Source organism: Phocoena phocoena, chromosome 19 (assembly GCF_963924675.1).
Source record: "Phocoena phocoena chromosome 19, mPhoPho1.1, whole genome shotgun sequence".
Classification (NCBI taxonomy): Eukaryota; Metazoa; Chordata; class Mammalia; order Artiodactyla; family Phocoenidae; genus Phocoena; species Phocoena phocoena.
In genome coordinates this window covers 58,817,074-58,841,154 of record NC_089237.1, presented here as the reverse complement: position 1 = coordinate 58,841,154, position 24,081 = coordinate 58,817,074, and the positions used below count along the sequence as shown (strand labels likewise).

Genomic DNA, 24,081 nt, shown 5'->3' with positions numbered 1-24,081 from the left:
TTTCAGGTATTTCATTTATCAAGTCTTATAGAAATTTTAGACTTTCTATCATTTTAGAGATCTATCTCTCTAAAATTATAAAAGCCTATGCCTATAATTGTTTGAAGACCTTTTATGGTTTCTGTGACTATTTTTTTAACATTTAAATCTCCGGTTCATCAGGAATTTATTCTAGTAAGGTACAAGGTAGGGATCTTGTTTTCTTGTTTAGATAGTGACTCAGTCTCCCAACTTGAGAAATACGTATTTATCCCATACTGAAAATTCCTGTGTACGTTTGTGTCTAACTCCTGACTTTTTTACTGTGCTTCGTTGACCTGTTTACGAACTATGTGTCTGTCCCCACAGTGTTTTAATTATTCTAACTTTATGCTTTACCATCTCCTGGGACCCCTGTACTCCTCTTCCGTTTTAGAATTTTCCTGGCTGTTCTCACTTGTTTCTGTTTTTTATAGGAACTCATATAAAAAGCTTATTTAGCTCAAAATGCACTCCTGTGGGTGTTTTGCAGACGGACGCGCAGGAGGTTGCCTCGGTGGTGAGCGCCCGGGAGATCCAGGCCGTGGCCGAGCTGCTGCAGGTCTCCCCCGAGGGCCTGCAGAAGGCCATCACCTTCAAAGTGACCGTGAGTCCCTGGGTGTGGGGTATGCTATCGAAGCCTCCTGACAGCCCTGGACGGAGCTGCTTTGTGCCCCGTCCTGTGTGGGCCCCCTGCCCCTCTCCCCCACCTCCCCAACCTGTCCATCTTCTGGGTCTGGCCCAGAGGTGGGTAACCTCAGACCCCAAAGGCATTTGGCACCAGTCTCCGGGCCTTTGCGTAGGTTGTTCCCTCTGCCTGGAATGCTGTTCCCTTTTTCACGCCTACTGATTCTCAAGCCCCAACACAGGTACCCTCTGCTCCAGGGAGTCGTCCCTGACCCCCGGCTGGGCCAGTATCTCCCACACCCCTGCCCTCCCCCCTCCCCAGGCTGATGTCACCATTGTGTCTGCTTCTGCCTCTGTCTCCCGCTCAGACCGGCAGCCCTCGTCCCACCAGCAAGCCAGGCAGAAGGGGGGACGAGGGCGTCTTGCCCCCGGCTGACTTCGTGCCTGAGACAAGTCACACCATCTCCCCGGCTCCCCTCCCCACGTCCCCCACCCCCAGTCCTCTGGGGACTTTCCGGAGGTGGTGGCCAACCCGCTGTCACTCAGGGGCTGCATCCCCCGCAGGAGACAATGCGAGAGAAGATCTTCACCCCCCTGACCGTGGAGAGCGCCGTGGATGCCAGGTGAGGCCACACCTCCCGCCTGAGCCGCAGGTGCTCCGCCCCCTCACTGTGCCTGCCCCCCCACCCCCACCCCGCCAAACACCATCTCTGCTCCAGGGATGCCATCGCCAAGGTCCTGTACGCGCTGCTTTTTGGCTGGCTCATCGCCAGGGTCAACGCGCTGGTATCCCCGCAGCAGGACGCGCTGTCCATCGCCATCCTGGACATCTATGGCTTCGAGGTGGGGCCCCGGGGGCGCTCTTGCACCGTCACCTGTTCAGGGCCCTCCCCTATGATCATCTCCCTCTGCTCGCCCACAAGCGCTCCCTGGGGCCTCCGGGCGGCAGGCCCTGTGGGCAGCACCAGGGACCCCAGAAAGAACCAGATCTGGGCCCCGACCTCGGGGCGCTTCCAGGAGGGACTGGGTGGGATGAGGATGAACACTGACGAACACATGTGGTCAGAGCTGTAACAGAGGCAGCCTGGCACTGGGGGAGCCTGGAGCAGAGCCCTAGCTGGGCAGGCATCAGGTAAGGTTTCCTGGAGGCGGAGGAAACGTCCTGAGCTAATTCCTTACAAACCAGCCAAGGCATTTGAGGTGGAGGGAACAGCTTATGCGGAGGCTCAGAGGTGTGGGCCGTGGTGTCTGGGGAGGTGGAAGTCATCTGGGTGGTTAGGGTGGGGGGCATGGAGAGAGACAGGCAAAATCAGAACAACAGAAGTGGCAGCTGAGGCTCCCGTGGCACCTGCTGTGTGCCAGCTGACGTTCTAAGCGCTTTGCATATTAGTTCACTTAATCCTCACAACCACCCTGTGAGGTGGGCACTGTCGTTATCCCCATTTTACAGGTGGGGAAACTCAGGCATGGGGGGCTTAGAAAGTGGCAGAGCCAGGATTGGAACGTAGGCAGAAGGTTCCAGAGCCTGGGGCTTCAGACACTGCATGTGCCACCTTGCATGGGACCGTCAGGTTCTCACCTGTGTGCAGTCGGAGCCACCGAGGGTTCTGGGCAGGGGGTCTGTGGGCGGGGCTCCAGTTTGCTGAAACTGCGGAAGGCAGGGAGGAGTCTGCACGGGGGGCGGGGGTGGGGGGGTGGGCAGGCCCTGGGTGGGACGGACGGGCTGCTGGCCACGGAGGGGCCGGGCCCAGCCTCACCACACGCCCGGCAGGACCTGAGCTTCAACAGCTTCGAGCAGCTGTGCATCAACTATGCAAACGAGAGCCTCCAGTACCTCTTCAACAAGATTGTCTTCCGGGAGGAGCAGGTGAGAGTCCTCCGTCACTCTCTGTCCCGTCCCCACTGGCCGCTGGGCTTCCTCGGAGGCAGATGGGTTGTGCTGGGAACCAGCACACGCGAAAGCCTGTGTTATGGAAGGGCAGGTGCGGGGACTGCTGAGCGCAGAGAAGAGCCCCTTGCGGGGTCCTCCTCACCCTTGGCAGGGCTGTTCCAGGCCGGGGGAGGAGCAGGGCCCGGAGGAGGTGGTTCATGTGGCCCCGCTGGGGAGTGAGCTCTCTGGGCTGGGAGGCGTGCACGCGGGGGTGCCCTGGCCAGGTCCCCGGATGGCGTCCGCCTGGGGGACGGGCTGGGAGGGGCCCGGGGCTCGGAGGCAGAGGCCCGCCGCCTGCAGGAGGAGTACATCCGCGAGCAGATGGACTGGCAAGAGATCACCTTCGCCGACAATCAGCCCTGCATCAGCCTCATCTCGCTGAAGCCCTACGGCATCCTGCGTATCCTCGACGACCAGTGCTGCTTCCCCCAGGTGAGCGTGCTCAGGACGCTGGACGTCTCTGAGCCTCGTGTCCTGCATTCCTCTCTGCTCTGGCGTGGGGTCGGAAGCTCAGGACTCCCAACCTGCCATTCAAACCTGGGGTGACTGAGGCTGGATGGGGGCTCGGGACGAGGGGCTGCACCAGCCTGGGAAGTCATAGAAGGCTTCCTGGAGGAGGTGACCTTGTGCTTGGGCCTCAGATTCCGATTGGAAAACACAAGGGTGGGATGGGTGCTCTGGGCAGTGGGACTAGAGCGTGCAGAGACAGCTGAGCTGGATGGGGGGCAGCTGGGAGCACACCCGTCTTCAGGATCCACTTAGTCCACCCCAGCCCGAGCAGTGGGCAGCCAGGGGCAGCGGGGACTTGTTCCCCCTCCCCGGTGCTCGCTGGGGACCAGTCAGGGCTGGAGAATTTGTCACTAGGCGAGGAATGGGATGCCGCGCCCCTGTCCACCCGCTGACCGCCGCCTACCCCCAGGCCACAGACCACACGTTTCTGCAGAAGTGCCATTACCACCACGGCGCCAACCCACTCTACTCCAAACCCAAGATGCCACTGCCCGAGTTCACCATCAAGCACTACGCGGGCAAAGTCACCTACCAGGTGAGACCCAGAACCATGGCCTCCAGTGCCCTTCCCCACCACTGGAGACACTGGCACCTGTTCCAGTTTTGGCCCTGATGATCCTCAGCTGTGTGACCTTGGCCAAGTCACTTTACCTCTCTGAGCCTCAGTTTCCTTATCTGGAAAGTGGGGATGATAATAGTGCCCGTCTCACGGGGCGAGTGAGAGAAGTCCAGGGCCAGGGCGGGTGTAATGAGAAGGAGCCCCCATCAGCGGTCACTGTCACCACTGTCACCTCGGCTCATTCCTGCCCTGGAGCCGTCTCAGGCCAGGATTTTGAGCCTCTGTCCCCACTGGGCCTCGTTTTCCTCATCCGTAGAATGGGCACAGGACAGTGTCCTCACTGAGGATGGGGCCAAGATGTGGACTGGTCACGTGAAGCTGTGGCTACTGCCCCTGCCCTGGGGTGGAGAGGCTAGTGGGGCGGGAGGGGAGGGGACCAGAGCAGGGGGAGGGGCCCGTCCCTCCTAGGATAGACAGGGAGGCCGAGGCCTGGAGGGGCAGGGCCAGGGCCACCCGGGGCTGTGAGCCCCTGACCCACCGTCAGGAGGAGGGGGGAGGAGGGGAGAAGGCAGGCTGACGCACCCCGGGGCCGCGTGGGGTGGGAGTGGGGTCCAGCCCAAGCTGCCCCGCCCCTCCCCCTTTCCAGGTGCACAAGTTCCTGGACAAGAACCATGACCAGGTGCGCCAGGATGTGCTGGACCTGTTTGTGCGGAGCCGGACACGGGTGAGCGGGCCTCACCTCGCCACCCCAGCCCCCCGTAGCCTGAGCACGCAGCCCACCGTTAGGCCCCTCTCCCACCCCGGTCCTGCCTCTGGCTCACCCCACCCCGTCCCTCCCTGAGCGGTTCTTCCATCCCCACACCTTCTCGGCCTCCTCTTCCCCCTCTGTCGAACGGGCACCCTCCCCCTGAGGACATTGCCAGAGTTCACGGCCAGGTCTGTAACAGGCCACCTCGGGGCCAGGCACGGAGTCAGTGCCCGTGTGTTCCCCAGCCACGGGCGGGCCCCTTGGAAGTGCTGAGCACCCTTGCTTGAGAGGTATGCCAGCTGGGAGGACACGGCCTCACCGAGAGGACAGGGGGCCAGCGGGTCACTTTTCTGACCACTCTGGTGCAACGACTGATGCCTTTTGTTCTTTACCTGTCTCTCTCTCTCTCCCTCCTTCCTCCCTCCCTCCCTCCTCCCTCCCTCCCTCCCCCTCCCTCCCTCCTCCCTCCCTCCCTCCTCCCTCCCTCCCTCCCTCCCCCCTCCCTCCCACACTCTCCCTCCCTCCCCCTCCCTCCCTCCCTCCCTCCCTCCTCCCTCCCTCCCTCCCTCCCTCCCCCCTCCCTCTCTCTCTCTCTGTCTCTCTGTCTCTCTCTCTCTCCCTCCCTCCCCCCTCCCTCCCCCCTCCCTCCCTCCCTCCCTCCCTCCCTCCCTCCCTCCCTCCCTCCCTCTCTCTCTCTCTCTCTCTCTCTCTCTCTCTCTATCGTTTCTGCCTCTGGGTCCCTCCCCATCCCTGTCTCCCATCTCCCGCGCCTTGACTGCTGACTGGCCCAGGTGGTGGCACACCTCTTCTCCAGCCATGCCCCGCAGGCTGCCCCTCAGCGCCTGGGCAAGAGCAGCTCCGTCACCCGGCTCTACAAGGCGCACACGGTGGCCGCTAAGTTCCAGCAGTCGCTCCTGGATCTGGTGGAAAAGATGGAGAGGTGGGCGTGGCAGGGGCGCGGCACCCAGCCTCACCTGTGACCCTCAGGGGTAAGCACCCTTCTTCTCTGGGGCCTCACACTGCCCTCCTCCCGCCCCTGCCCAGGTGTAACCCCTTGTTCGTCAGGTGCCTGAAGCCCAACCACAAGAAGGTATGTGATGGTTGAGGTCCCTGGGGGAGCCAAGTCCTCTCCCCATGCTGTGTGACCTTGGGTGAGTGGCTTTGCCTCTCTGGCCCTCCATCTGTTGGGCCGATGTGCAGGCTCCCTATCTGAGCCTTCCCCTAGGAGCCAGGCCTCTTTGAGCCAGATGTGGTGATGGCCCAGCTACGCTATTCGGGGGTGCTGGAGACTGTGCGGATCCGCAAGGAGGGCTTTCCGGTGCGGCTGCCCTTCCAGGCGTTCATCGACAGGTACCTCGGTCAGGGTGGTTCTGAGCTCCAGAGACCCCTTCCCAGCCCACCGTGGCCCTAGGATTACGCAACCCAGGATGAATAGGGCTTGCCACGCAGTGTTGCTCGGACTGTGCGGTACACGAGGCCAGCACGTGCCAGCTGTTATATGGAACGTGTATTTACTGTTTTGTATTTTTTCATACTTTTATTCTGTGTGTGTGGATTCTAAAGAGCAGTAATTTTAATAGTTATTTTGACAAGTTTCCAGCAGATGGCGGTAAATCACCTTATTCTACTGAAACAATTTATTACAGTTTTCGGGTTGCTCAGTATTTTCTTTTTTTAATTTTCATAATTTTTGAGTTTACTTTTTTTTTTTTTTTTTTTGCGGTACGCGGGCCTCTCACTGTTGTGGCCTCTCCCGCTGCGGAGCGCAGGCTCAGCGGCCATGGTTCACGGGCCCAGCCGCTCCGCGGCATGTGGGATCTTCCCGGACCGGGGCACGAACCCGTGTCCCCTGCATCGGCAGGCGGACTCTCAACCACTGCGCCACCAGGGAAGCTCTGAGCTTACTTTTAAGGCCTCTTTTATTCTATTTAATTTTTTTTTTTTTTTTTTTTTTTTTTTTTTTTTTTTTTTTTTTTTTTTATGCGTTACGCGGGCCTCTCACTGTTGTGGCCTCTCCCGTTGCGGAGGACAGGCTCCGGACGCGCAGGCTCAGCGGCCATGGCTCACGGGCCCAGCCGCTCCGCGGCACGTGGGATCCTCCCAGACCGGGGCACGAACCCGTGTCCCCTGCATCGGCAGGCGGACTCTCAACCACTGCGCCACCAGGGAAGCCCTATTCTATTTAATTTTATTTATTTATTTTTGGCTGTGTTGGGTCTTCATTGCTGCGTGCGGGCTTTCTCTAGTTACAGCGAGCGGGGCTACCCTTCGTTGCAGAGCACGGACTTCTCATTGTGGTGCGGAGCACGGGCTTTAGGCGCGCGGGCTTCAGTAGTTGTGGCGCGTGGACTTAGTTGCTCTGCGGCATGTGGGATCTTCCCGGACCAGGGATCGAACCCATATCCCCTGTATTGGCAGGTGGATTCTTAACCACTGCGCCACCTCAGCAGAGTCTTGAGGACGGAAAGCCTTTTTCTGGTTAGAGGACACTATGAGTAGAGGCACTGCTGGGACTCGGGCTTCCGGGAGACGGGGGCTGACCGGGTGGGTCCCACAGACCCACGCTGGGTTTGGGCCCTGCAGGTACCGCTGTCTAGTGTCCCTCCAGCACAACCTGCCAGCCAGTGGGGACATGTGTGTGTCCGTGCTGAGCCGCCTGTGCACGGTCACGCCAAACATGTACCGCGTCGGCGTCAGCAAGGTAAGTGCTACCGGCACTCGGCCCCTGGGTGCCCCACGGCTGGAGCCTGTGGGCTCAGAAACACTCAGGCTGCAGGCTACTGTCCCAGAGGCCATCCAGTCGAGCTGGTAAATGGATGCTTATCCTACCTCCGGACTTTTCCCGGCTGTTGCCTAATTCACCATCCCGCCTTCCCCCGCCTCTCCAGACCCAGCACATCCTCCACCCTACGCCAGGGCTGCCTTGTCTGTCTGCCTCCATGGACTTCTGGAGAGGGAGGGGGCCTCCAGGCAGTCACGTGGCCTTCCCCTGCCTCAGTCCTTGCCTCCTGCCCTCAGCTGTTCCTGAAGGAGCACCTGCACCAGCTGCTGGAGGGCATGCGGGAGCACGTCCTGAACCGGGCAGCCGTCACGCTGCAGCGCTGCCTCCGCGGCTTCTTCATTCAGCGGCGTTTCCGCTCCCTGCGCCGCAAGATCATCTTGCTGCAGAGCCGGGCCCGTGGCTACCTGGCCAGGTGTGGCCCAGAGAGGGCAGGACTCCCTGGAGTCCAACGGCTAGGCTCTGGGAAGGCCGAGCCTGAACTTGGGTAGTGAGCTCCCTGTTCCTGGAGGCATGCAAGCTGCGAGTAGGGCCTCTGCAGGAAGGGTGACCAGACTCTCTGTGTCTCTGCTTTTGGATGTCCTTCCCGCCCACCCCCTGGTCCTTGTGACTGGTGGGTGGGAATTCCTCCAGCCAAGAGGGCCCCCCTCTCCCTGGCACGTCCCATACCCTGGGACTACAACCTGATTGGAGGTACATGGTCCAGACGGTTTAATCCAGGTCCTGCCACTCACGTTGTCGTGTGACCTTGGCCAGGTCACTGCCCCTCTCCGAGATTGTTTCCCTCTGTGCAGAGGGCCCCGGAGTGAAGTGTGGGCACTGATACCCAAGCAAGGCGGGTGTGGGTGTCTCTGCCCCTTGGTCACTCATGACCCCTGCCCCGAAACCCCCCTACCCAGACCCTTCTTTCCTCCCCACCCCCAGGCAGCGGTATCGGCAGATGAGGAGGCGTCTGGTGAAGTTCCGGGCCCTGGTGCACACGTGCACAAGCCACCAGCGTCACCTCAAGGTGCTGCAGGCCGGCCCCTCGCCCTCCTCCCAGGAGCTGGGCCTGCCCCGTCGGGCTCCGGGGGTGGAGAGGGCAGCAGGAACGGGGAGGAAGCACTTGGCCCCAGGCGGAGACTGTTGGCCCGGGGCGGGCTTGGGTTCGAATCCCCGCTGGGCCCTCTGTAGCCGCAATCTCCCCACCACCCCTTGGGGATGTGCAGGGAGTTGAATGAGAGGCTGCATGGGAAGGGTGTGGCTAGTGCGGGGCTCACGGCAGGGGCCCCAGTAACCGGGCCTGATTAGAATTTGGCGACCTGAACAGCACCGGCTCTGGTGGCGCTCTTGCCTCCGTGCCAGTCTTGGCTTATTGTTGTATAACGCATCGCCAGACAGACAGACATAACCCCAAAGCCCCGAGGAGCTGCGCCTTTACTGGAGGTTCTGTGGGCGCTGGGGAGGGGCCCTGTCACACGTCTCTCCGGTACTTCCCAGAAATCCTGTGCGTCTCTCCTTCCCAAAGTGTCACTCTGTGCCTTCTGCCTGTGTCTCTCTCGCTGTCTTTTCCCACACCCCGTTTCTCTGGCCGCGCCTCTGCCCCCCGTCTGTGAGGTGGGCCTGGGGCCGTCGCCTCTGCCCGCCGCTGCCCACCCTGACCGTCTGCTCTCCTGCAGCCGAGGGCGGAGCGGAGGCTCTGGGTGGCGGAGGTGCGGCTACGGGGGCAGGAGGTGGGTGCGGGGTCCGGGTGGCCGCAGGGGACAGGAAGGGAGGCCGGCAGGTGGGGGAGCAGCAGGCCTGTTTCCTCACCCTGTGCCGCACCCCCAGGAGCTGAGCAAGCGACAGGTGGTGGCTGTGGGGCACCTGGAGGTCCCGGGGGAGCTGGCTGGGCTCTTGCGAGCAGTGGCAGGTACATCGGCGCCAGGCGGTGTGGTGGGAGCGGGTGCGCGAGGGGACCGGGCCCCTCATGGCCTCCTCTGTCCACAGGCCTCAGGACGGGCCAGATGCCCCGGGTGGCCCCCGTGCGGACTCCCCGGCTTCAGGCTGAGCCCCGGGTCACGCTGCCCCTGGATATCAACAACTACCCCATGGCCAAGTTTGTCCGGTGCCACTTCAAGGTAAGGGCTGGCAGAGGCCCAGTTAGAACTGGCACTGCCCTCAGCCTGGGGCTGGCTCCTGGCCACTGGCTGTGGGATCAGGTATGAGCCTTTCAGTTGCTGGGTCTGTGTCGTGAGGAGTCCGGGGTCTCCAGGGGCCCTGGATAGCAGTGGAGGGCCCTCGGGGGCTCGGGAGGTGGCTGTTTGGAGACATTTCAGAAATGTAATGAGCGGTGGATCCACAGCACATCATCCTGCTCCTCATTTCCTGCCCTCCGAGGGGGCCTCGTGGGGGCTCTGTCACCGAGATGCCGGTGTCTGCCCCTCTGCAAGCCGGTTACCCGTCTGCACACTGGGGACCTGTGTTTCCCGGGCTGGTGTGCCCCAGACGCGTCCGTCTGTCCCAGCTCTGTGCCCACGTGCGTGCCCTGTGCCCCCAGGAACCTGCCTTCGGGATGCTGGCGGCGCCCCTGAGGACGCCTCTCACACGGCTGCCGGCAGAGTATCATTCAGAGGCCGTGGGCATCTTCAAGCTGGTACGGGTCTGCCTAGACCACCTTCGAATTCATAGCCCCTGCCCCCGAGGCCAGACGGCGAGGCCCCTCACCCTGCCCTCCTGGACCCTCTACCAGCCCAAGCCATGAGCCTGGGAGGGATGTGGTCAGATATGCATGTTAGAAAGTACCTTCTGGGGCGTGGAATGTGCAGGAGGTGAGGGGCCTCCTGGAGGCCGGGGGTGCGGGGAGGGGCTGGGGCTATAGAAGGTTCGTGAGCAGGAGAATCTTGATTTTTCCCAAAGGCTGGGTCACCTGGCCCAGGGTATGGCTATTACACTGTAACATGGGGGACTTTCATATGGGCAGGGGGACATGGGAAGGACACGAGAGGGGTGTGGGGTGGGGGTGGGGGTGGGGACCTGGCGGGAACAGCCCTCCGGGAAGCCCAGGAGAGTCTGTTTGTGGCCAGATCCTGCGTTTCATGGGCGACCCCCAGCTGCACGGAGCCCGGGACCACGTCTTCGGGAACTACATCGTGCAGAAAGGGCTGGCGGTGCCCGAGCTGCGGGATGAGATCCTGGCGCAGCTGGCCAACCAGGTGTGGCGGAACCCCAGTGCCCACAACGCTGAGCGGGGCTGGCTCCTGCTGGCCGCCTGCCTCAGCGGCTTTGCGCCTTCCCCGCGCCTCGACAAGTACCTGCTCAAGTGAGTGGAGCTGGGGGGCCCGGGGCGGACGCCAGGTCAGGCTGCGCCAGGAGGGAGGCTCGGTCCTTGGAAGCTCAGGCTTGGGGGCTGGCCCGGGGCTTCACTGCAGAGGGCAGGAGTCGGGTGAGGCGGGATACAGGGCTTCTGGAACTCGGAGGTAGCCAGCCCAGTGTGCGGGGAATTTGGAACAGAGGCGCTGACCTCTCACATCCTGGGGGGCGGGGTGTAGCGGTATGGTTAGGAGTGTAGACTCCGACAGTCTGTGTTCAAATCCCAGCTCAGCCGCGTATGCCCTGTGTGACCTTGGGCAAGTTACTTAATCTCTCTGAGCCTGTTTCCTCTCCTATAAAACGGGGCTGATAAGAGTACCTACGTAGTAGGCTGTGTGAGGATTAAATGTGCAAACACACTCTTGAGTGCTTAGAACAGAGACAGGCTCACGGTAAGTGTAGCCTGCTGTGTGCGTGTAGCCTGCTGTGTGCGTGTAGCCTGCTGTGTGCGTGTAGCCGTTGTCAGCATCCTGGTCTTGATAAGATGATGGTGATGTTGATGTCACTGTGCTGGGTGATATGAATGATTCGCAAGGGAAGGAGCTCAAGCAGGCCCTGGGCAGCATCGTAGTTTTGACACGTAGTTGCTGTGTGACCGGGGCCAAGTCACTGCCCGTCTCTGAGCCTCTTTCCTTATCTGGAAATTGGGGACGGTAACAGGACCCACCTCACAGGTAACTGTGAACTACAGAGCGTGCAGAGCTCCCCGGAGCCGTGTGCAGTAGGGGCAGCTCCCTTGGCCGGCTCTGGGAATCTTTGCCGGGGGCAGGGCCACTACCTGCCTGCTGGGCTTCCCGTGGACACGGCTCTAGCTTCCCTCTGGCAGCCGCTGTCTGCCTGCTCCTCTGGTGCTCCTGGCCAGGCTGCCAGCAGTGGGGAGGGGGCAGGGAGCCCGGCACAAGGAGTGCCTGCCACTGCCAGGGATCAGGCTGGTTGGTCCTGGGTCAGGTTGAACCCTCACGGCCGTCTCTGTGAACTTGGAAGCAGGCTCAGAGAGGGCCGATGACCGCCCGGGGTGGCCTGGTGAGGGAACAGAGGGAGTGCCCAGAGGCCAGGTCTTTGCCCACACCCCCTGCAGCCCCTACCCTGGCAGTGACATTTTGCTCCAACAAGCTGAGGTGGGCCAACCTGGAACCGCTTTGGCCGTCCTTGGACCTCTGGCCTGGACGCTTTCCGCTTGGTCCAGGAACTCCGGGCTGCCCGAGATCATTTGTAGACCACTCTCAGAGCTCTGGGCCGGCCTGGGCCCCCTGACTAGCCTCGGGGCCTTCCCCCACTGCCGGCCAGCCTCAGGTCCCTCCTCACCCTCGCGCCAACTCCTACCCATCAGGTTTGTGTCTGACTACGGGCGGAATGGCTTCCAGGCTGTGTGCCAACATCGCCTCATGCAGGCCATGGGCCAGGCTCGACAGCAGGGCTCTGGCGCTGCCCGCACCTTCCCTCTGACCCAGCTCGAGTGGAAAGCAACCCAGGAGAAGGCCGGAATGGCGCTGGACGTGGGCTGCTTCAACGGTGAGCTGCCCTCTCCCTGCCCCACGGAGGGGCAGCCAGAGTCAGCAGGCGCCAGTAGCCTGGGCTTAGGAGGCGCTGGGGAGGGGCCTGCGGGATGTAGCCCTGGAGAGAGGTCAGTGTGTGTGGGCACATGGCGGCTGGACCTGGAAACGGGGAGGGGAGCCAGGGCCGTGAGATGCAAATTCAGACGCTCCGGGCTGAGCCCTGCACCCGCTGCCGTCCAGGTGACCAGTTCTCCTGCCCGGTGCACTCCTGGAGTACGGGGGAAGAGGTGGCTGGAGACATTCTGAGGCACAGGTGGGCTCCTGGAATGCCCCACCCAGTGCACCCCTGTGCACCTCGGAAGGAGGAAGGGAGGGACGAGAGGCCAGGCCCCCAGCCCCGGAGGGTCCACTCCGGCCATGAGTGGTGTCTGGCTCCCATCCCAGGGTCTCCCCCAGTGGTACCTCTCGGCTCTGTCCCTTACTCCCAGCCCTTCGCGTGCTGTCTCCAGGGGGCTGACCGATGGCTGGCGGGGCTGGACGGTGGCTAGGAAGAAGGGGGTCCAGTGGGCAGAGCTGGCCGGCCACGACTACGTGTTGGACCTGGTGTCGGACCTCGAGCTACTCAGGGAGTTCCCGCGACAGAAAGCCTACTTCATCGTGGGTGCAGAGGGGCCCACGGCTGGCAGGGGAGGTCCCAGGTAGAGATGGCCTCTCCTAGCACAAGGCTCCCCCTCCTGGATGCTGGCGGTGGGGGACTACGTTCTGAACTTAAGCTTCAAGGTCCTCACTGAGGTGGGGCTCGCCAAAGGGCCCTGCCTTTAAAGGGAGAGAGTCAGCCAGTTCCGGGGCACAGGAGAGAACGGGGGTTCTGGTAGGTCTCTGGGTCTCTGGGGGGTCAGCTGCTCTGTGTTCTCCATCCCCACAGGGTGTTTGGCAACAGCTGGGACTCGGATGAGGACGCGCCCGCTAGGCCCCAGCCCCTGGGGCACATGCCCGTCGTGGCCAACTCCGATGGGTACTGCAGCCACAATGAGGACGGTACGAATGGGGAGATTGAGGCCCAGAGAGGGACAGCGACCCACCAAGGTCGACCAGCAGTGGCCGCTGTCTCTGGTTGGGGGGGAGCCTGGGAGCCGGGAGTGGTCATCAGCAGGAGAAAAGGACTTGACTTTTGTGTCCCCCAACCCCGCCAGACTCGGACAGCCTTGGGGAGCCCGCTGTGGCCCACAAAGGACTGGACTGCTACCTGGATAGCCTCTTCGACCCCGTGCTGTCCTACGGGGATGCGGTAGGGACGCAGCAGGGCATTTGCAGACCACAGCACGGCGTGTGCACAGAGGAGCCTCTCTCAGCCAGGGTCGTGGGGTGGCGTGTCCTCTCTGGATCTCTGCTGGGGGTCAAGCAAAGGATGAGGGTGTCCTTACAGCTAGAGGTGCTCGGAAGGACCCACAGCTGGGGGTCCAGGACACACTGGGAGCGGGCCCCCGGGCACCCTTGCTCACTCTGGGAACTCCCAGGAGCCCCTCCAAGGCATAACGTGAAGCCCTGAGCGGGGCGCAGCCCCTTTGAGCCTCAGTTTGCTCCCCTGTGAAAGGGGTGGGTTGGGGCTCGCAAGGTTGCCGGAGGCCTGACCGGGGCGCCGTGTGGGCAGAGGCTGGGCACACAGCAGATGCTGGCCGGTGGGAGGCCCCTGGGACACAGGCGGTGGCGGTGTCAGGTGCCTGTTGCCTTGGAAGCTGGGGAGTACGGCACTGGGGCAGTCACTTGAGCCACGCACCCCCGCTCCCAGGACCTGGAGAAGCCAACAGCCATTGCCCACCGCATGAAAGGGGGAGGCCAGCCTGGTGGAGATGGCAGTAGCGGCAGCAAAGGCGGCCCCCGGAGACCTCCAGAGCCAAGGCCAAAGCTAAGTCAGTGGCTGCCCCCGGTCGGTTCCAGGGTCGGGCAGGGTGGAGCCCCTCGGTTCTCAGGGCTGCTTTGGCCCTAGAACAGAGGCAGCCTCGGCCGTGGGGAGAGGTTGAGCCGGCGGAGGAGGGGCAGGCACGGTAGGGGATCCCCCCCATCTCCCAAGCCTCTGGATCCACGGCCCCTGACACGGCCCCCCCGCAGTTCCAGGCCTGGACGCCTCCACGTTGGCCCTGCAGCAAGCCTTCATCCGCAAGCAGGCAGTGCTGTTGGTGAGTGCCGGGGCTTGGAGACTGCGGGGGGCGGAGCCTGGGCCAGCCCGCTCACCACCGCTACTCTCCCCAGGCCCGGGAGATGACCCTGCAGGCCATGGCGCTCCAGCAGCAGCCCCTGAGTCCCAGCCCAAGGCCATCGCCCCCAGAGGTGAGTCTGGTTCCCCAGGTGAGTGCTGTGGTGCCCTGGGGCATCGCTGCGCCTCTCTGAGCCAGGAGCCCCCTCAACCCCTCTTGGGCAGACGTGGGGTCCCTGAGAGCAGACTGATGTGTCCCGGGAAGTCCACCCCACACCCTGCTCTCCACAGAAACCCATAGCGCCAGAGGCCCGGCCGAAGTTCGTAGGCACCGGACTCCCGGCCAAGCCTGTGCTCTTGCGTTGTGCTCCGAAGCCTGTGGCTCCCGCTCCTCTGGTCAAGGCCCCGAGGCCCCCCACCAAGCCCGTGGCCGTCCCCATTCTAGCTCAGGACCGGGCGCCTCCAGAATCCAGTGAGTGTCCTCTCCCGGCCGGGGGGCCTCCCACTTCCCAGGGCGGGGCTGGGAGGGCACTCTCACCTGTGCCCCCATGCCCCTGCCGCAGCTTCGCCCAGCCTAGAGCTGGTCCGGTCCTCGACCCTCAACTCGGAGCACTTCCCGCAGCCCACGCAGCAGATCAAGGACATCGTCAGGCAACACCAGCAGCTGCCCCGGGGAGGCCGGCCCGAAGCCTTCAGGTCAGCCTGGCCTCCCCAGCCCTCCAGCCATCCGGACGGCGGCCTCCCCACGGGCCTGCGCAGCCACCACCCGTGTGCCCATCTGCTGGGTTCGCAGCCCCCCCACCCAGCAACTTCTAGGGAGTGAGTCTGTTCACACAGGTGGTCCAGATGAGCCACCCGGGCAGAGGGAGGCCAGGACCGCTCTCTAGGGTGTGCTGTGTGTCCCCACACCCGTCTCTGGTCCTCTCTGGGTTCTCGTTTATAGTGATGGGGGTGGAGGAAAAAGTTCCCTATTGTAGAGTTATGTGGCTGGGAAGAGGAGACTCAGTGTCCCACCCACCAGGAAGGACGGCGGGAGGGTGTTCGTGAAGCGGCCGGACCCCCACGAGGAGGCCCTGACAATCCTGAGGGGGCAGATGAGCCATGCAGCGGCAGCACCTGGCACTCAGGTGAGGGGCAGGGTCTGGCTGGGCCCAGGTGGAACAAAGGACAAAGTGGGGCCTCTGGGGGAGCCTCAGAAACCAGCTGGCCCCTGTAAGCTGTGGCCTTGCTGCTCCCCCCTGAGCGCTGTCTTTGGGGCAGGGACAGGTCCCCAGAGAGGCCGTAGCCCTGGTGAAGCCGGTGACCAGCACACCAAGGCCATCCGTGGGGCCCACTCCAGGTGAGGGCCAGGAAGGAGGGAGGGAGGGGCCCGAGGGCAGGTGTCCAAGTGTGAACACAGGTGAGACTTGGTCTGCGTGACGGTGGCACGTGTGTCCGTGTCCCTGGGCCCGTGTGGACCCACAGTGTGGACGTTTGTGTAATTGCATCAACACTTAACACTGATTTCAGTCCCAGCCCACTCTGACTTCACTAAATCCACACTAAGACCCTTCAACACAGTACCATTTGTGCCTCTAGATGTTACAGGTGGGGAGACAGGCACAGAGAGGTTAAGTGACTTGCCCACGATCACACAGCTCAACAGTATCAGATCAGGGATAGAAACCCAGGCCTCCTGGCGTCACAGCTGGAGCCCTAACCTCTGCATCTCCTGCCTCACGGCAGCCACAGCCCTCTTAACAGAGATCAGTCGGTTCACGTCAAGCCTGCCAACAACGCTCCAGTGGCTCCTGGGATAAACTCCAGACTCCTCACTGTGGCCCACGTGACGCATCATGACCTGCCCACCTTCCCAATGCCATCTCCTCCCGCTCCCCCCTCAGACACTCTGTTCCTCACTGTTTCTGGCACACTCCTGCCTCAGGGCCTTTGTCCTTGCTGTTCCCTCTGCCTAGAATGCTCTTCCCGGAAGATCTTTGCACGCTCAGCACCTCCTCAACATTCAGGTCTCAAGTGTCACCTCCTCAGAGAGGTCTGCCCGACCGCCCAGACCGAACGCCCCTCACAGACCAGCCCCCAGACTTTCCTAAGTCACTGGTTTTATTTCCACCCCAGCTCCCGGCACTGAGAGCTCTGTCCTTCTGAACTGTCTGTTCCGCCCACACCTGCCGGGGCCTGGCCTCCAGGCAGCGGCCTGTCTCTCCTGCTCCCAGGCCCCCGGCCCCTGGCTGGGCCTTCGGGCGCCGGGTCTCCATGTGCGGGGAGGAGGGCTGGGCTGTGTGAGTGTGCACGTGTGCCTGCGTGATCAGGTGTGTGTACGCCACGGGCCAGGAGGCCTCTCTGCCCCAGCCCGCTCCCACCCCTGCAGTGCTGGCCTCACGGTCCCTGGAGCCGGCCGAGGACCCCGTGCAGACGCGGCTGCACCGCCTCCTCAGCCCCGATTTCTACGGCTACCAGGATGCCCCCTGGCAGATCTTCCTGCGCAAAGAGGTGTTGGAGCCCGGCTGGGGCTGGATGGGGGCAGAGGGGCCCGAGGCGGGCGGGAGACCGGGTCAGGGCGGAGCTGAGCCAGGGTCAGGGTCAGAGCACGGCTGGTGCAGAGCGAGTGGGGCTGCAGCGGGGGAGGGGCCTCCAGAAGGTCCTCACGGAAACCCTGCCCCCACAGGTGTTCTACCCCAAGGACAGCTACAGCCACCCTGTGCAGCTGGACCTGCTGTTCCGCCAGGTGAGGGCCTCTCCTCCCTAAATGCCCCGTGTACTCAGCAGGGCAGGGGGTGCGTAGCCTAGCCGTCTGCAAATCCTCCTCCTTGGATTTGGGGTCCTCCACCACAGTGAGGAGGGGAAGCTGTTCTGCCGAGGCCCCCACTGTAGACAGGGTTGAAGAGTCCACAGTCCCACCTAACCAGACCCACAGCAGGTCTGAGCTGCCCGGGGCCTGGGGTCCAACCCAAGCCCCACCATACAGATGAGGAAACTAGGGCTTGGGGAGGGTGGAGGTGAGGAGAAGGGAGAGCATCCTCGGGAGTGGGATCTGATTTGCACAGATGACCCCACTGTTGCGTAAAGGCACCCCTGCCACATTCCCAGTCGTCCTAAAACGGTCCAGCATGGGCTCCCGGTTGGGGGAGTCCCACGGGCTGCCGGTGTCACACTCATCCCACAGATCCTGCACGACACGTTCTCCGAGGCCTGCCTGCGCATCTCTGCGGACGAGAGGCTCCAGATGAAAGCCCTGTTTGGTACCGTGGGGGGCCAGGGGGAGGGAAGGATGTCGATGGGGCAGCCAGCTAGACACCCCACCCCTGCCAACCCTCCCCGCTCTGCTCTTGGCCTCTCCCACGGCCTGGCCGCAGGTCTGGGTTGGGCTCGGCCTGACCGGCTGTGGCCTCGGCTGTCCCTGTCTGTCTGTGGACATCAGTTTCCCAGTATGGACACTGGGAACACAACAGACTGACACCTCCTTGCTGAGGGTCAGCCTCCCCCCATGCCACGTGGGTCAGTCCCGACCCAACCTGTGTCCCTTAGCCCAGAACCAGCTGGACACGCAAAGGCCCTTGGTGACGGAGAGTGTGAAGCGGGCCGTGGTCAGCATTGCACGCGACAGCTGGGAGGTCTATTTCTCCCGCCTCTTCCCTGCCACGGTGCGAGCCCCCTGCCTGCCCCCTGCCCGCCCAGGGGCTCCAGGGATGAGGCCGGAAGAGCCTCACGTGCCACTCGTCCCCACCCCAGGGCAGCGTGGGCACCGGCGTGCAGATCCTAGCTGTGTCCCACACGGGCATCAAACTCCTACGCATGGTCAAGGGCAGCCACGAGGCCGGTGGGCCGCTTCGGGTCCTGCGCACGTACAGGTGACTGGCGGGTGGGCGGGGGTGGGGCCGGCCGGACGCTGGACGTGGGCCGGCACCAGCGGTTCCTCACCGGCTGGCTTCACGGCCGTTGACTGAGCACGGTCGGCCCTCCATATCCGCAGGCTCCACATCCACAGATTCGACCAACCGCGGATGGAAAATATTCAGAAAAAAAATTTCAGAAAGTTCCAAAAAAGCAAAGCTTGAATTTGCCACTCACCAGCAACTATTCACATAACGTCTACTTTGCTTTTATGGCTATCTACACAGCATTTACGTTGAATTAGGTGTTAGGAGTAATCCGAAAAGAAAAAAAATGATCTGGAGGTGGTTTAAAGCGTACGGGATGTGCATAGGTTATACGCAAATATCAGGCCATTTTATAGGAGGGACTTGAGCATCCGTGGGCTTTGGTGCCCCCTAAGGGCCCTGGACCCAGTCCCCCTCGGATACCGAGGGGCGACTGTACCTACGATATGCACGGCTCTGTGCCAAAGCCCTTCAATCAGGGAAACAGGCTCATAGGGAGGTGTTGCTTGTCTCGGGTCCCACAGCCAAGAAGTGGGGAGCTGGGAGCCACTACCCCATCCCTATCTCCGGCCACGCTGCAGCCTGGCCCTCACAGAGCTCGCCATGCAGCGGGGGCGACCGTGTGAACAGCCAGATGCAGACGCAGCTCGGAAGGGAAAGGGTGCTTCGGCGGCATGAGACCTTCCTGAGTCCTCGGACTCCTCCCTCCTAGCGGCCCACTTGTCCTTTATACCAGAGCACGGGGGGAGCCTCACTCACCGGTTAGGTGCAGGCTCCTTGCTTCAGGAGCTGGAGAGTTTGCTCAAGGACTGAAAGAGATGGATTTGTGTGGGCAAAATCTGGGAGGTTGGGTCATGAGGCAAAAAAATAAAAGGCACAACTTGGGGAGGGCTGGAAGGTTGTGGGTCCACAGGGTGTGGGCAACACAGTAGAGCTGCGGGCAGGAGGGGAGGGGAGGCCGGCAGGCGCAGAAGGAGCAGGACGGTGGGTGGAGGGCATCCTTCTAGCTGCGGGGTCCTGCCCTCATGCCACTTTCCCATCCTCCAGCTTTGCAGATATCCTGTTTGTGACCATCCCCTCCCAGAACATGCTGGAGTTCAACTTGGCCAGCGAGAAGGTCATTCTCTTCTCAGCCCGAGCTCACCAGGTCAAGACCCTGGTGGACGACTTCATCCTGGAGCTGAAGAAGGTCAGGGCCCTCCCACAGATGCCCCCAGCAGGGCTGAGGGCCCAGAACGGGGCTCATGCCTGGGAAGCATGGATGCGTGTGTGCGGCAGCAACTGTGTCCATAGGCTCTTGCACCGGCTGTGCCTTCCAGCTGGGATGCCCCTTCCCCTCTGCCTGCTCCTTCAAAGTCCTTTACTAATGCCTCCGGGCTCCATGGCAGCTGCATTGCTCATCCTCCTGCAAGGACTGCATTGCTCGCCGCTGCCCACTGCGGTGGGGGCATCTGCCCCCATGCTCCCTCCAGACCAGGCAGCCCCCAGGCCCGGCACCTGGCCTCAGTGGGGAGACTTCGGGAGGGGTGGAGGGGGTGAGGCCTGGGCCAGTGCTCTGACGTCCTGTGTGAGGGGCAGGGGAGTGGCCCCTGGCCTCCTGGAGAAGGGGGATGGGACTGCAGCCCTCACCCAGCCCCTGGCTGACCCAGGACTCAGACTACGTGGTCGCTGTGAGGAACTTCCTGCCTGAGGACCCAGCGCTGCTGGCCTTCCACAAGGGTGACATCATCCACCTGCAGCCCCTGGAGCCACCTCGAATGGGTCAGCGCCACGGGGAGGGGTGGGCACGGTGGGGGAGGCGGGGGCGGGGGAGGGCGCTTCCCAGCGGGTGCTGACATAGGTCCGGCCCTCAGGCTACAGTGCTGGCTGCGTGGTCGGCAAGAAGGTCGTGTACCTGGAGGAGCTGCGGCGTCGAGGTCCTGACTTCGGTAGGTGCCCCGGGACTCCCGTTCAGCTGCCACAGCTACCAGACCTAGAGACCCCAAACAGCGGGGGCCCGATTCTGGGTTCCGGGGTCCCAAAGGGTCTGGCCCGGCTGCAGCTCCTAAGGCGGCCATGCAGCCCAGGCCTCTGCCCACATATCTGGCTAAAGGGTCTCCGTGGACATTAGCGTTTCCATGTGTGTGGCCGAGGGTCCACAAGTGCTGCATTGTGCTCTCTGCAGCTCCCGCTGAGGGAATGCCTTCCCTTCCCAGAGCTGTGTCCTCCTCTGTGAATGGCCCCGTGACACACCTCCCGCACAAGCTCTGTATCCCTGGGCCCCCCTGCTCCCCAGATGAGACCCTCGCGCTGCTCAGAGCCCTTCCCGCCCCCTAGGTTGGCGATTTGGGACCATCCATGGGCGTGTGGGCCGCTTCCCTTCCGAGCTGGTGCAGCCTGCAGCTGCCCCCGACTTTCTGCAGCTGCCTGCAGAGCCGGGCCGGGGCCGCGCTGCCGCCGTGGCCGCTGCCGTGGCCTCCACTGCCGCGGCCCGGGAGGTGGGCCGCAGGAGGGAGGTGAGAGCTGCCCGGGGCTGGGCCGAAGGGTGGACACAGCAAGGGGGTCAGCCTGACTGTGGAGGTGGAGGGGGGGGGCTCAGCCAAGAGCAGGCCACCCTGGGGCCCGGCAGCCTGGTTGAGCTAGCCAGACGTATGACCTATTGGGACGTGACCGCCCCCCCCCATGTGACCAGAGATGGCTGGAGGCATGGCCAGTGGGGTCGGGTGGGTGGGGGTCAGCGGAAGGGTTGTGACCAGGCCAATGGGGCAGGACCAGCCTGGGCCGGCCAGCAGGCGAAGTCCACCTGGGCCGGGGCGGGGCCAGGTGAGGGGGGCAGGTCCAGTCCTGTGGCACAGAGCTCGCCAGGGTGGAGAGAGAGAAAGCAGTGAGGGGTAAGGGTCAGCTGGACCAGGCCACCGGGGAGGCAGTGGGCCCACATGAGAGGGTCTGGGCACAGTCAGCCGGGGGTGGCATTGGGCCCGCTCTGACTGGGCGGGGTGCGGTGGCTGGCCCTCTTGCAGGGTCCCCCAGTCAGGGCTGGCTCCGCGGACCGCGGGGAAGACGGCCTGGCTCTCCCACCGTACACAATGCTCGAGTTTGCCCAGAAGTATTTCCGAGACCCTCAGAGGAGACCCCAGTGAGTGGTGGCCCCACGCTGCATCCCCCCCCTGGGGAGGGTCTCTCTGGGGCTTCTTGCAGCCGCCCAAGCGTGAGGCCCCAGTTCTGGGGGGGGATGAGAAACCCTGAGGTGTGAGGCCCGCCTGCAGCCTCCACTTCAGGAGCCTTGCTGCCCAGTGGGCTGACACTGAGTCAAGCACACTCCAGGTGGGAAGGGGGTGTAGCCAAAGCTTGGAAACAAGACTGGTCAGTAGTGTCCGCTTCCTGTTGCAGGGACGGCCTCAGGCCGAAATCCAAGGAGGGTCGGGAGTCCAGAACCTTGGAGGACATGCTTTGCTTCACCAAGGTGTCTAGCCCCAGGCCCCCTCTGTAAAATGGTGGTACAAGAGCCCCCTCCCAGGCCTGTGGGCCAAACAGCCTTGTCCCCAGTGGGACCCAAACACTCAGCACCCCGAGGGCCCGCGTTCCTCCCAGGGGCAGTGTCTTCCCTAGTGGCGTCCCGGCTGCCTTTTGGTGGTGTGGACCCTCCTGTCGTAAGAGGAGGCACCAAGTGGCCCTCCCCTCCTCCCCCTCCTGACCCAGTCCTCCCATCACAGACCCCGCCCCCATGACAGCCCTTCCCATCAAGACCCTGCCCCCTCCCGACCCAGCCCCTCCCATCAAGACCCTGGCCCCTGGTCACCCAGCCCCTCTCCCCACAGACCCCGCCCCCTCCTGACTCAGCCCCTCCCATCAAAGGGCCCGCCCCCATGACTCAGCCCCTCCCACCAAGACCCTGCCTCCTGGTGACCCAGCCCCTCTCCCCACAGACCCCGCTCCAGGACTCCCTCATTGAGCTCAGCGACAGCAGCCTCAACAAGATGGCCACAGACATGTTTCTAGGTGTGGGGGTGGGACTGCGGCCAGGGCTCTGGGCCAGGTGGGACCCCGCACTGTGACCCCTGCTCACCACCACCCCTTCCCTCAACTCAGATGTGGGGCCCCTGCAGAGAGGAGGAGCCTCCCCCTCCTCCTCTGGCCACAGCCTTCCGGGGAGGCGTCCAACCCCAGGGTCCCCAAGGGGGGCAGGCAGCTGGGGGTCTGGTGGCCCGAGTGGGACAGGTGTTTCCTCCAGCTGTGATGCGGTTCATGGGGGACGCCTCGCTGAAGGGTCAGAGTGAACTGGATGTGCTTTGCACCCTCCTGAAGGTCAGTCCCGCTGACTGCTGGCGCTCCCTTGCCTGCCCCGTGGCTCAGTTTCCCCATTTATCAACAGAGTAGCAGGACTTTGGGGAGGGAAGCTCTCATGTGGCCCAAAGAGGAATGCATCCCACTGGTGGGGAGGGGTCTGGGGAAGGGGCACCAGGCCCATCTCCAAGTGCCACCCTGTTCCTGTGTGCTGGGCGTGTGACCTGTGACCTGGCCCGCCCTCCTACAGCTGTGCAGGGACCATGAGGTCATGCGGGACGAGTGCTACTGCCAAGTTGTGAAGCAGATCACAGACAACACCAGCACCAAGCAGTGAGTGTCTTCCCCTCCCCCAGCGCATCCATGCTCCAGGAGGGGCCAGGTCAGCCTCCGGAGTCTCTCCCCCTGTCTCTCCGTCACTTCATAGACAGAGCGTGCTTGGTCTGGGACAAGCTCTTTCTTGTCTCTGAGCTTCTGTTTCCTTATCTGGAAAATGTGGTGATAATGTGTGAGTCCAGGTTTTTGGTTGCAAGTGACAGAAACCCAATTAAATCTAGTTTAAGCAAAAGAGGGTTCGGGTAACTGAAAAGTCTAACATAGGACCTCAGGCACAGCTGGATCCAAGTGTCATCAAGAAGCAGTCCTTCTCTATATCTTGGCCCTGCTTCCTTCTGTGTTGATATCATTCCCAAGCAACATATCCCATAGATTGGAGAGAAACATTTCCCAGCTCAGCAATCCCAGGGAAAGCAAGACCGACCCAATATTTGCAGCAAAAATTCCCAAATCCAGTCTTATTGGTCCCATGCCCATCCCTGAGCCAACCACAACGGCTGGACGATACAGAGCTCTGATTGGCTAGACCTGGGTCATGTGCCTGTCCCCAAACCAATCACCATAGCCAGAGGGAGGCTGAACTCTAACTGGCCAGACCTGGCTCCCACACCCATCCCTAAACCAGTCACCGTGGTAGGGGGCTGCAGTGTTGTTGGCCGGTCCTGGCTCTGATACCCATCTCCAAACCACAGGGACCGGGGAGGGGTGGGTGGTTTCCCAAAGGAAGCCCAAGCGCCGTCCCTAGACGCCGGAGGTCCCCATAATGAAACCCTCACACCAGGGCAGCACAAAGGTGAGCTTCCGTGTCCCGCACACGACCAGCACACAGTGGGGACCCAAAGCGTGTGCCACCCTCCCATCCACTTGCTCGCATCCCCCAGGAATTTCAGAGCCACTCAGCACGTCCTCCTAACCCCTCTCTCCCAGCCTTACCTGCCACCGGCTCTGCACAGGGTCCCCCGACCCTCCCGTCACCCAGAGACATGCCCCCGGGGAAGGCTTGTCTTTTGGCCGGGGGTGCGGGTGGGGGGCTCGTCCTCTGCCTTCCCTACCTCCCATCTGGATTCTCAATAGAACACAGCTTCTGCACGGCTCTGGGCGCGCCGGCCCTGCTCTCACTGGGCAGGGAGGAGGAGCCTCCTCAGAAGATGAGCCGCCTGAGAGTGGGAGAGACTCCTGGCGTGGCACCGTAGTGCGGCGGCCGCCTGCAACGCAGCCCCATGTGTGTCCTTGCAGGGACAGCTGCCAGCGAGGCTGGAGGCTGCTGTACATCGTGGCTGCCTACCGCAGCTGCTCCGAAGTCCTCCAGCCACACCTCGTTCGCTTCCTCCAAGACGTGGGCCGGACCCCAGGCCTGCCCTTCCAGGGTGAGGGGCCAGCGGGCGGGGAGCCAGGGCCAAGGGCTTGTCTGCG

At 62.7% G+C, this 24,081-nt stretch overlaps 1 protein-coding gene across 1 annotated transcript in view; it reads left to right on the top strand.

The window, feature by feature from the left end:
* Window positions 1–24,081, top strand: part of MYO15A (myosin XVA) — a 50,241-nt gene that overhangs the window by 13,541 nt on the left and 12,619 nt on the right. The window contains exons 13-58 of the mRNA XM_065896604.1: window positions 512–625; window positions 1,210–1,268; window positions 1,365–1,488; window positions 2,417–2,512; window positions 2,876–3,007; window positions 3,495–3,620; window positions 4,291–4,368; window positions 5,184–5,332; window positions 5,437–5,482; window positions 5,618–5,742; window positions 6,976–7,093; window positions 7,411–7,586; window positions 8,096–8,180; window positions 8,580–8,623; window positions 8,847–8,862; window positions 8,981–9,062; window positions 9,140–9,270; window positions 9,690–9,785; window positions 10,216–10,451; window positions 11,832–12,013; window positions 12,238–12,310; window positions 12,507–12,695; window positions 12,923–13,083; window positions 13,191–13,285; window positions 13,787–13,907; window positions 14,107–14,174; window positions 14,248–14,325; window positions 14,483–14,663; window positions 14,755–14,887; window positions 15,213–15,318; window positions 15,458–15,530; window positions 16,560–16,681; window positions 16,857–16,916; window positions 17,355–17,430; window positions 17,717–17,832; window positions 17,921–18,039; window positions 19,117–19,258; window positions 19,719–19,830; window positions 19,923–19,997; window positions 20,386–20,564; window positions 21,069–21,184; window positions 21,439–21,511; window positions 21,975–22,047; window positions 22,280–22,353; window positions 22,583–22,665; window positions 23,905–24,035. Coding sequence (XP_065752676.1) covers window positions 512–625; window positions 1,210–1,268; window positions 1,365–1,488; window positions 2,417–2,512; window positions 2,876–3,007; window positions 3,495–3,620; window positions 4,291–4,368; window positions 5,184–5,332; window positions 5,437–5,482; window positions 5,618–5,742; window positions 6,976–7,093; window positions 7,411–7,586; window positions 8,096–8,180; window positions 8,580–8,623; window positions 8,847–8,862; window positions 8,981–9,062; window positions 9,140–9,270; window positions 9,690–9,785; window positions 10,216–10,451; window positions 11,832–12,013; window positions 12,238–12,310; window positions 12,507–12,695; window positions 12,923–13,083; window positions 13,191–13,285; window positions 13,787–13,907; window positions 14,107–14,174; window positions 14,248–14,325; window positions 14,483–14,663; window positions 14,755–14,887; window positions 15,213–15,318; window positions 15,458–15,530; window positions 16,560–16,681; window positions 16,857–16,916; window positions 17,355–17,430; window positions 17,717–17,832; window positions 17,921–18,039; window positions 19,117–19,258; window positions 19,719–19,830; window positions 19,923–19,997; window positions 20,386–20,564; window positions 21,069–21,184; window positions 21,439–21,511; window positions 21,975–22,047; window positions 22,280–22,353; window positions 22,583–22,665; window positions 23,905–24,035 — 5,044 coding nt within the window. The remainder of the gene's footprint in view (window positions 1–511; window positions 626–1,209; window positions 1,269–1,364; window positions 1,489–2,416; window positions 2,513–2,875; window positions 3,008–3,494; window positions 3,621–4,290; window positions 4,369–5,183; window positions 5,333–5,436; window positions 5,483–5,617; window positions 5,743–6,975; window positions 7,094–7,410; window positions 7,587–8,095; window positions 8,181–8,579; window positions 8,624–8,846; window positions 8,863–8,980; window positions 9,063–9,139; window positions 9,271–9,689; window positions 9,786–10,215; window positions 10,452–11,831; window positions 12,014–12,237; window positions 12,311–12,506; window positions 12,696–12,922; window positions 13,084–13,190; window positions 13,286–13,786; window positions 13,908–14,106; window positions 14,175–14,247; window positions 14,326–14,482; window positions 14,664–14,754; window positions 14,888–15,212; window positions 15,319–15,457; window positions 15,531–16,559; window positions 16,682–16,856; window positions 16,917–17,354; window positions 17,431–17,716; window positions 17,833–17,920; window positions 18,040–19,116; window positions 19,259–19,718; window positions 19,831–19,922; window positions 19,998–20,385; window positions 20,565–21,068; window positions 21,185–21,438; window positions 21,512–21,974; window positions 22,048–22,279; window positions 22,354–22,582; window positions 22,666–23,904; window positions 24,036–24,081) is intronic.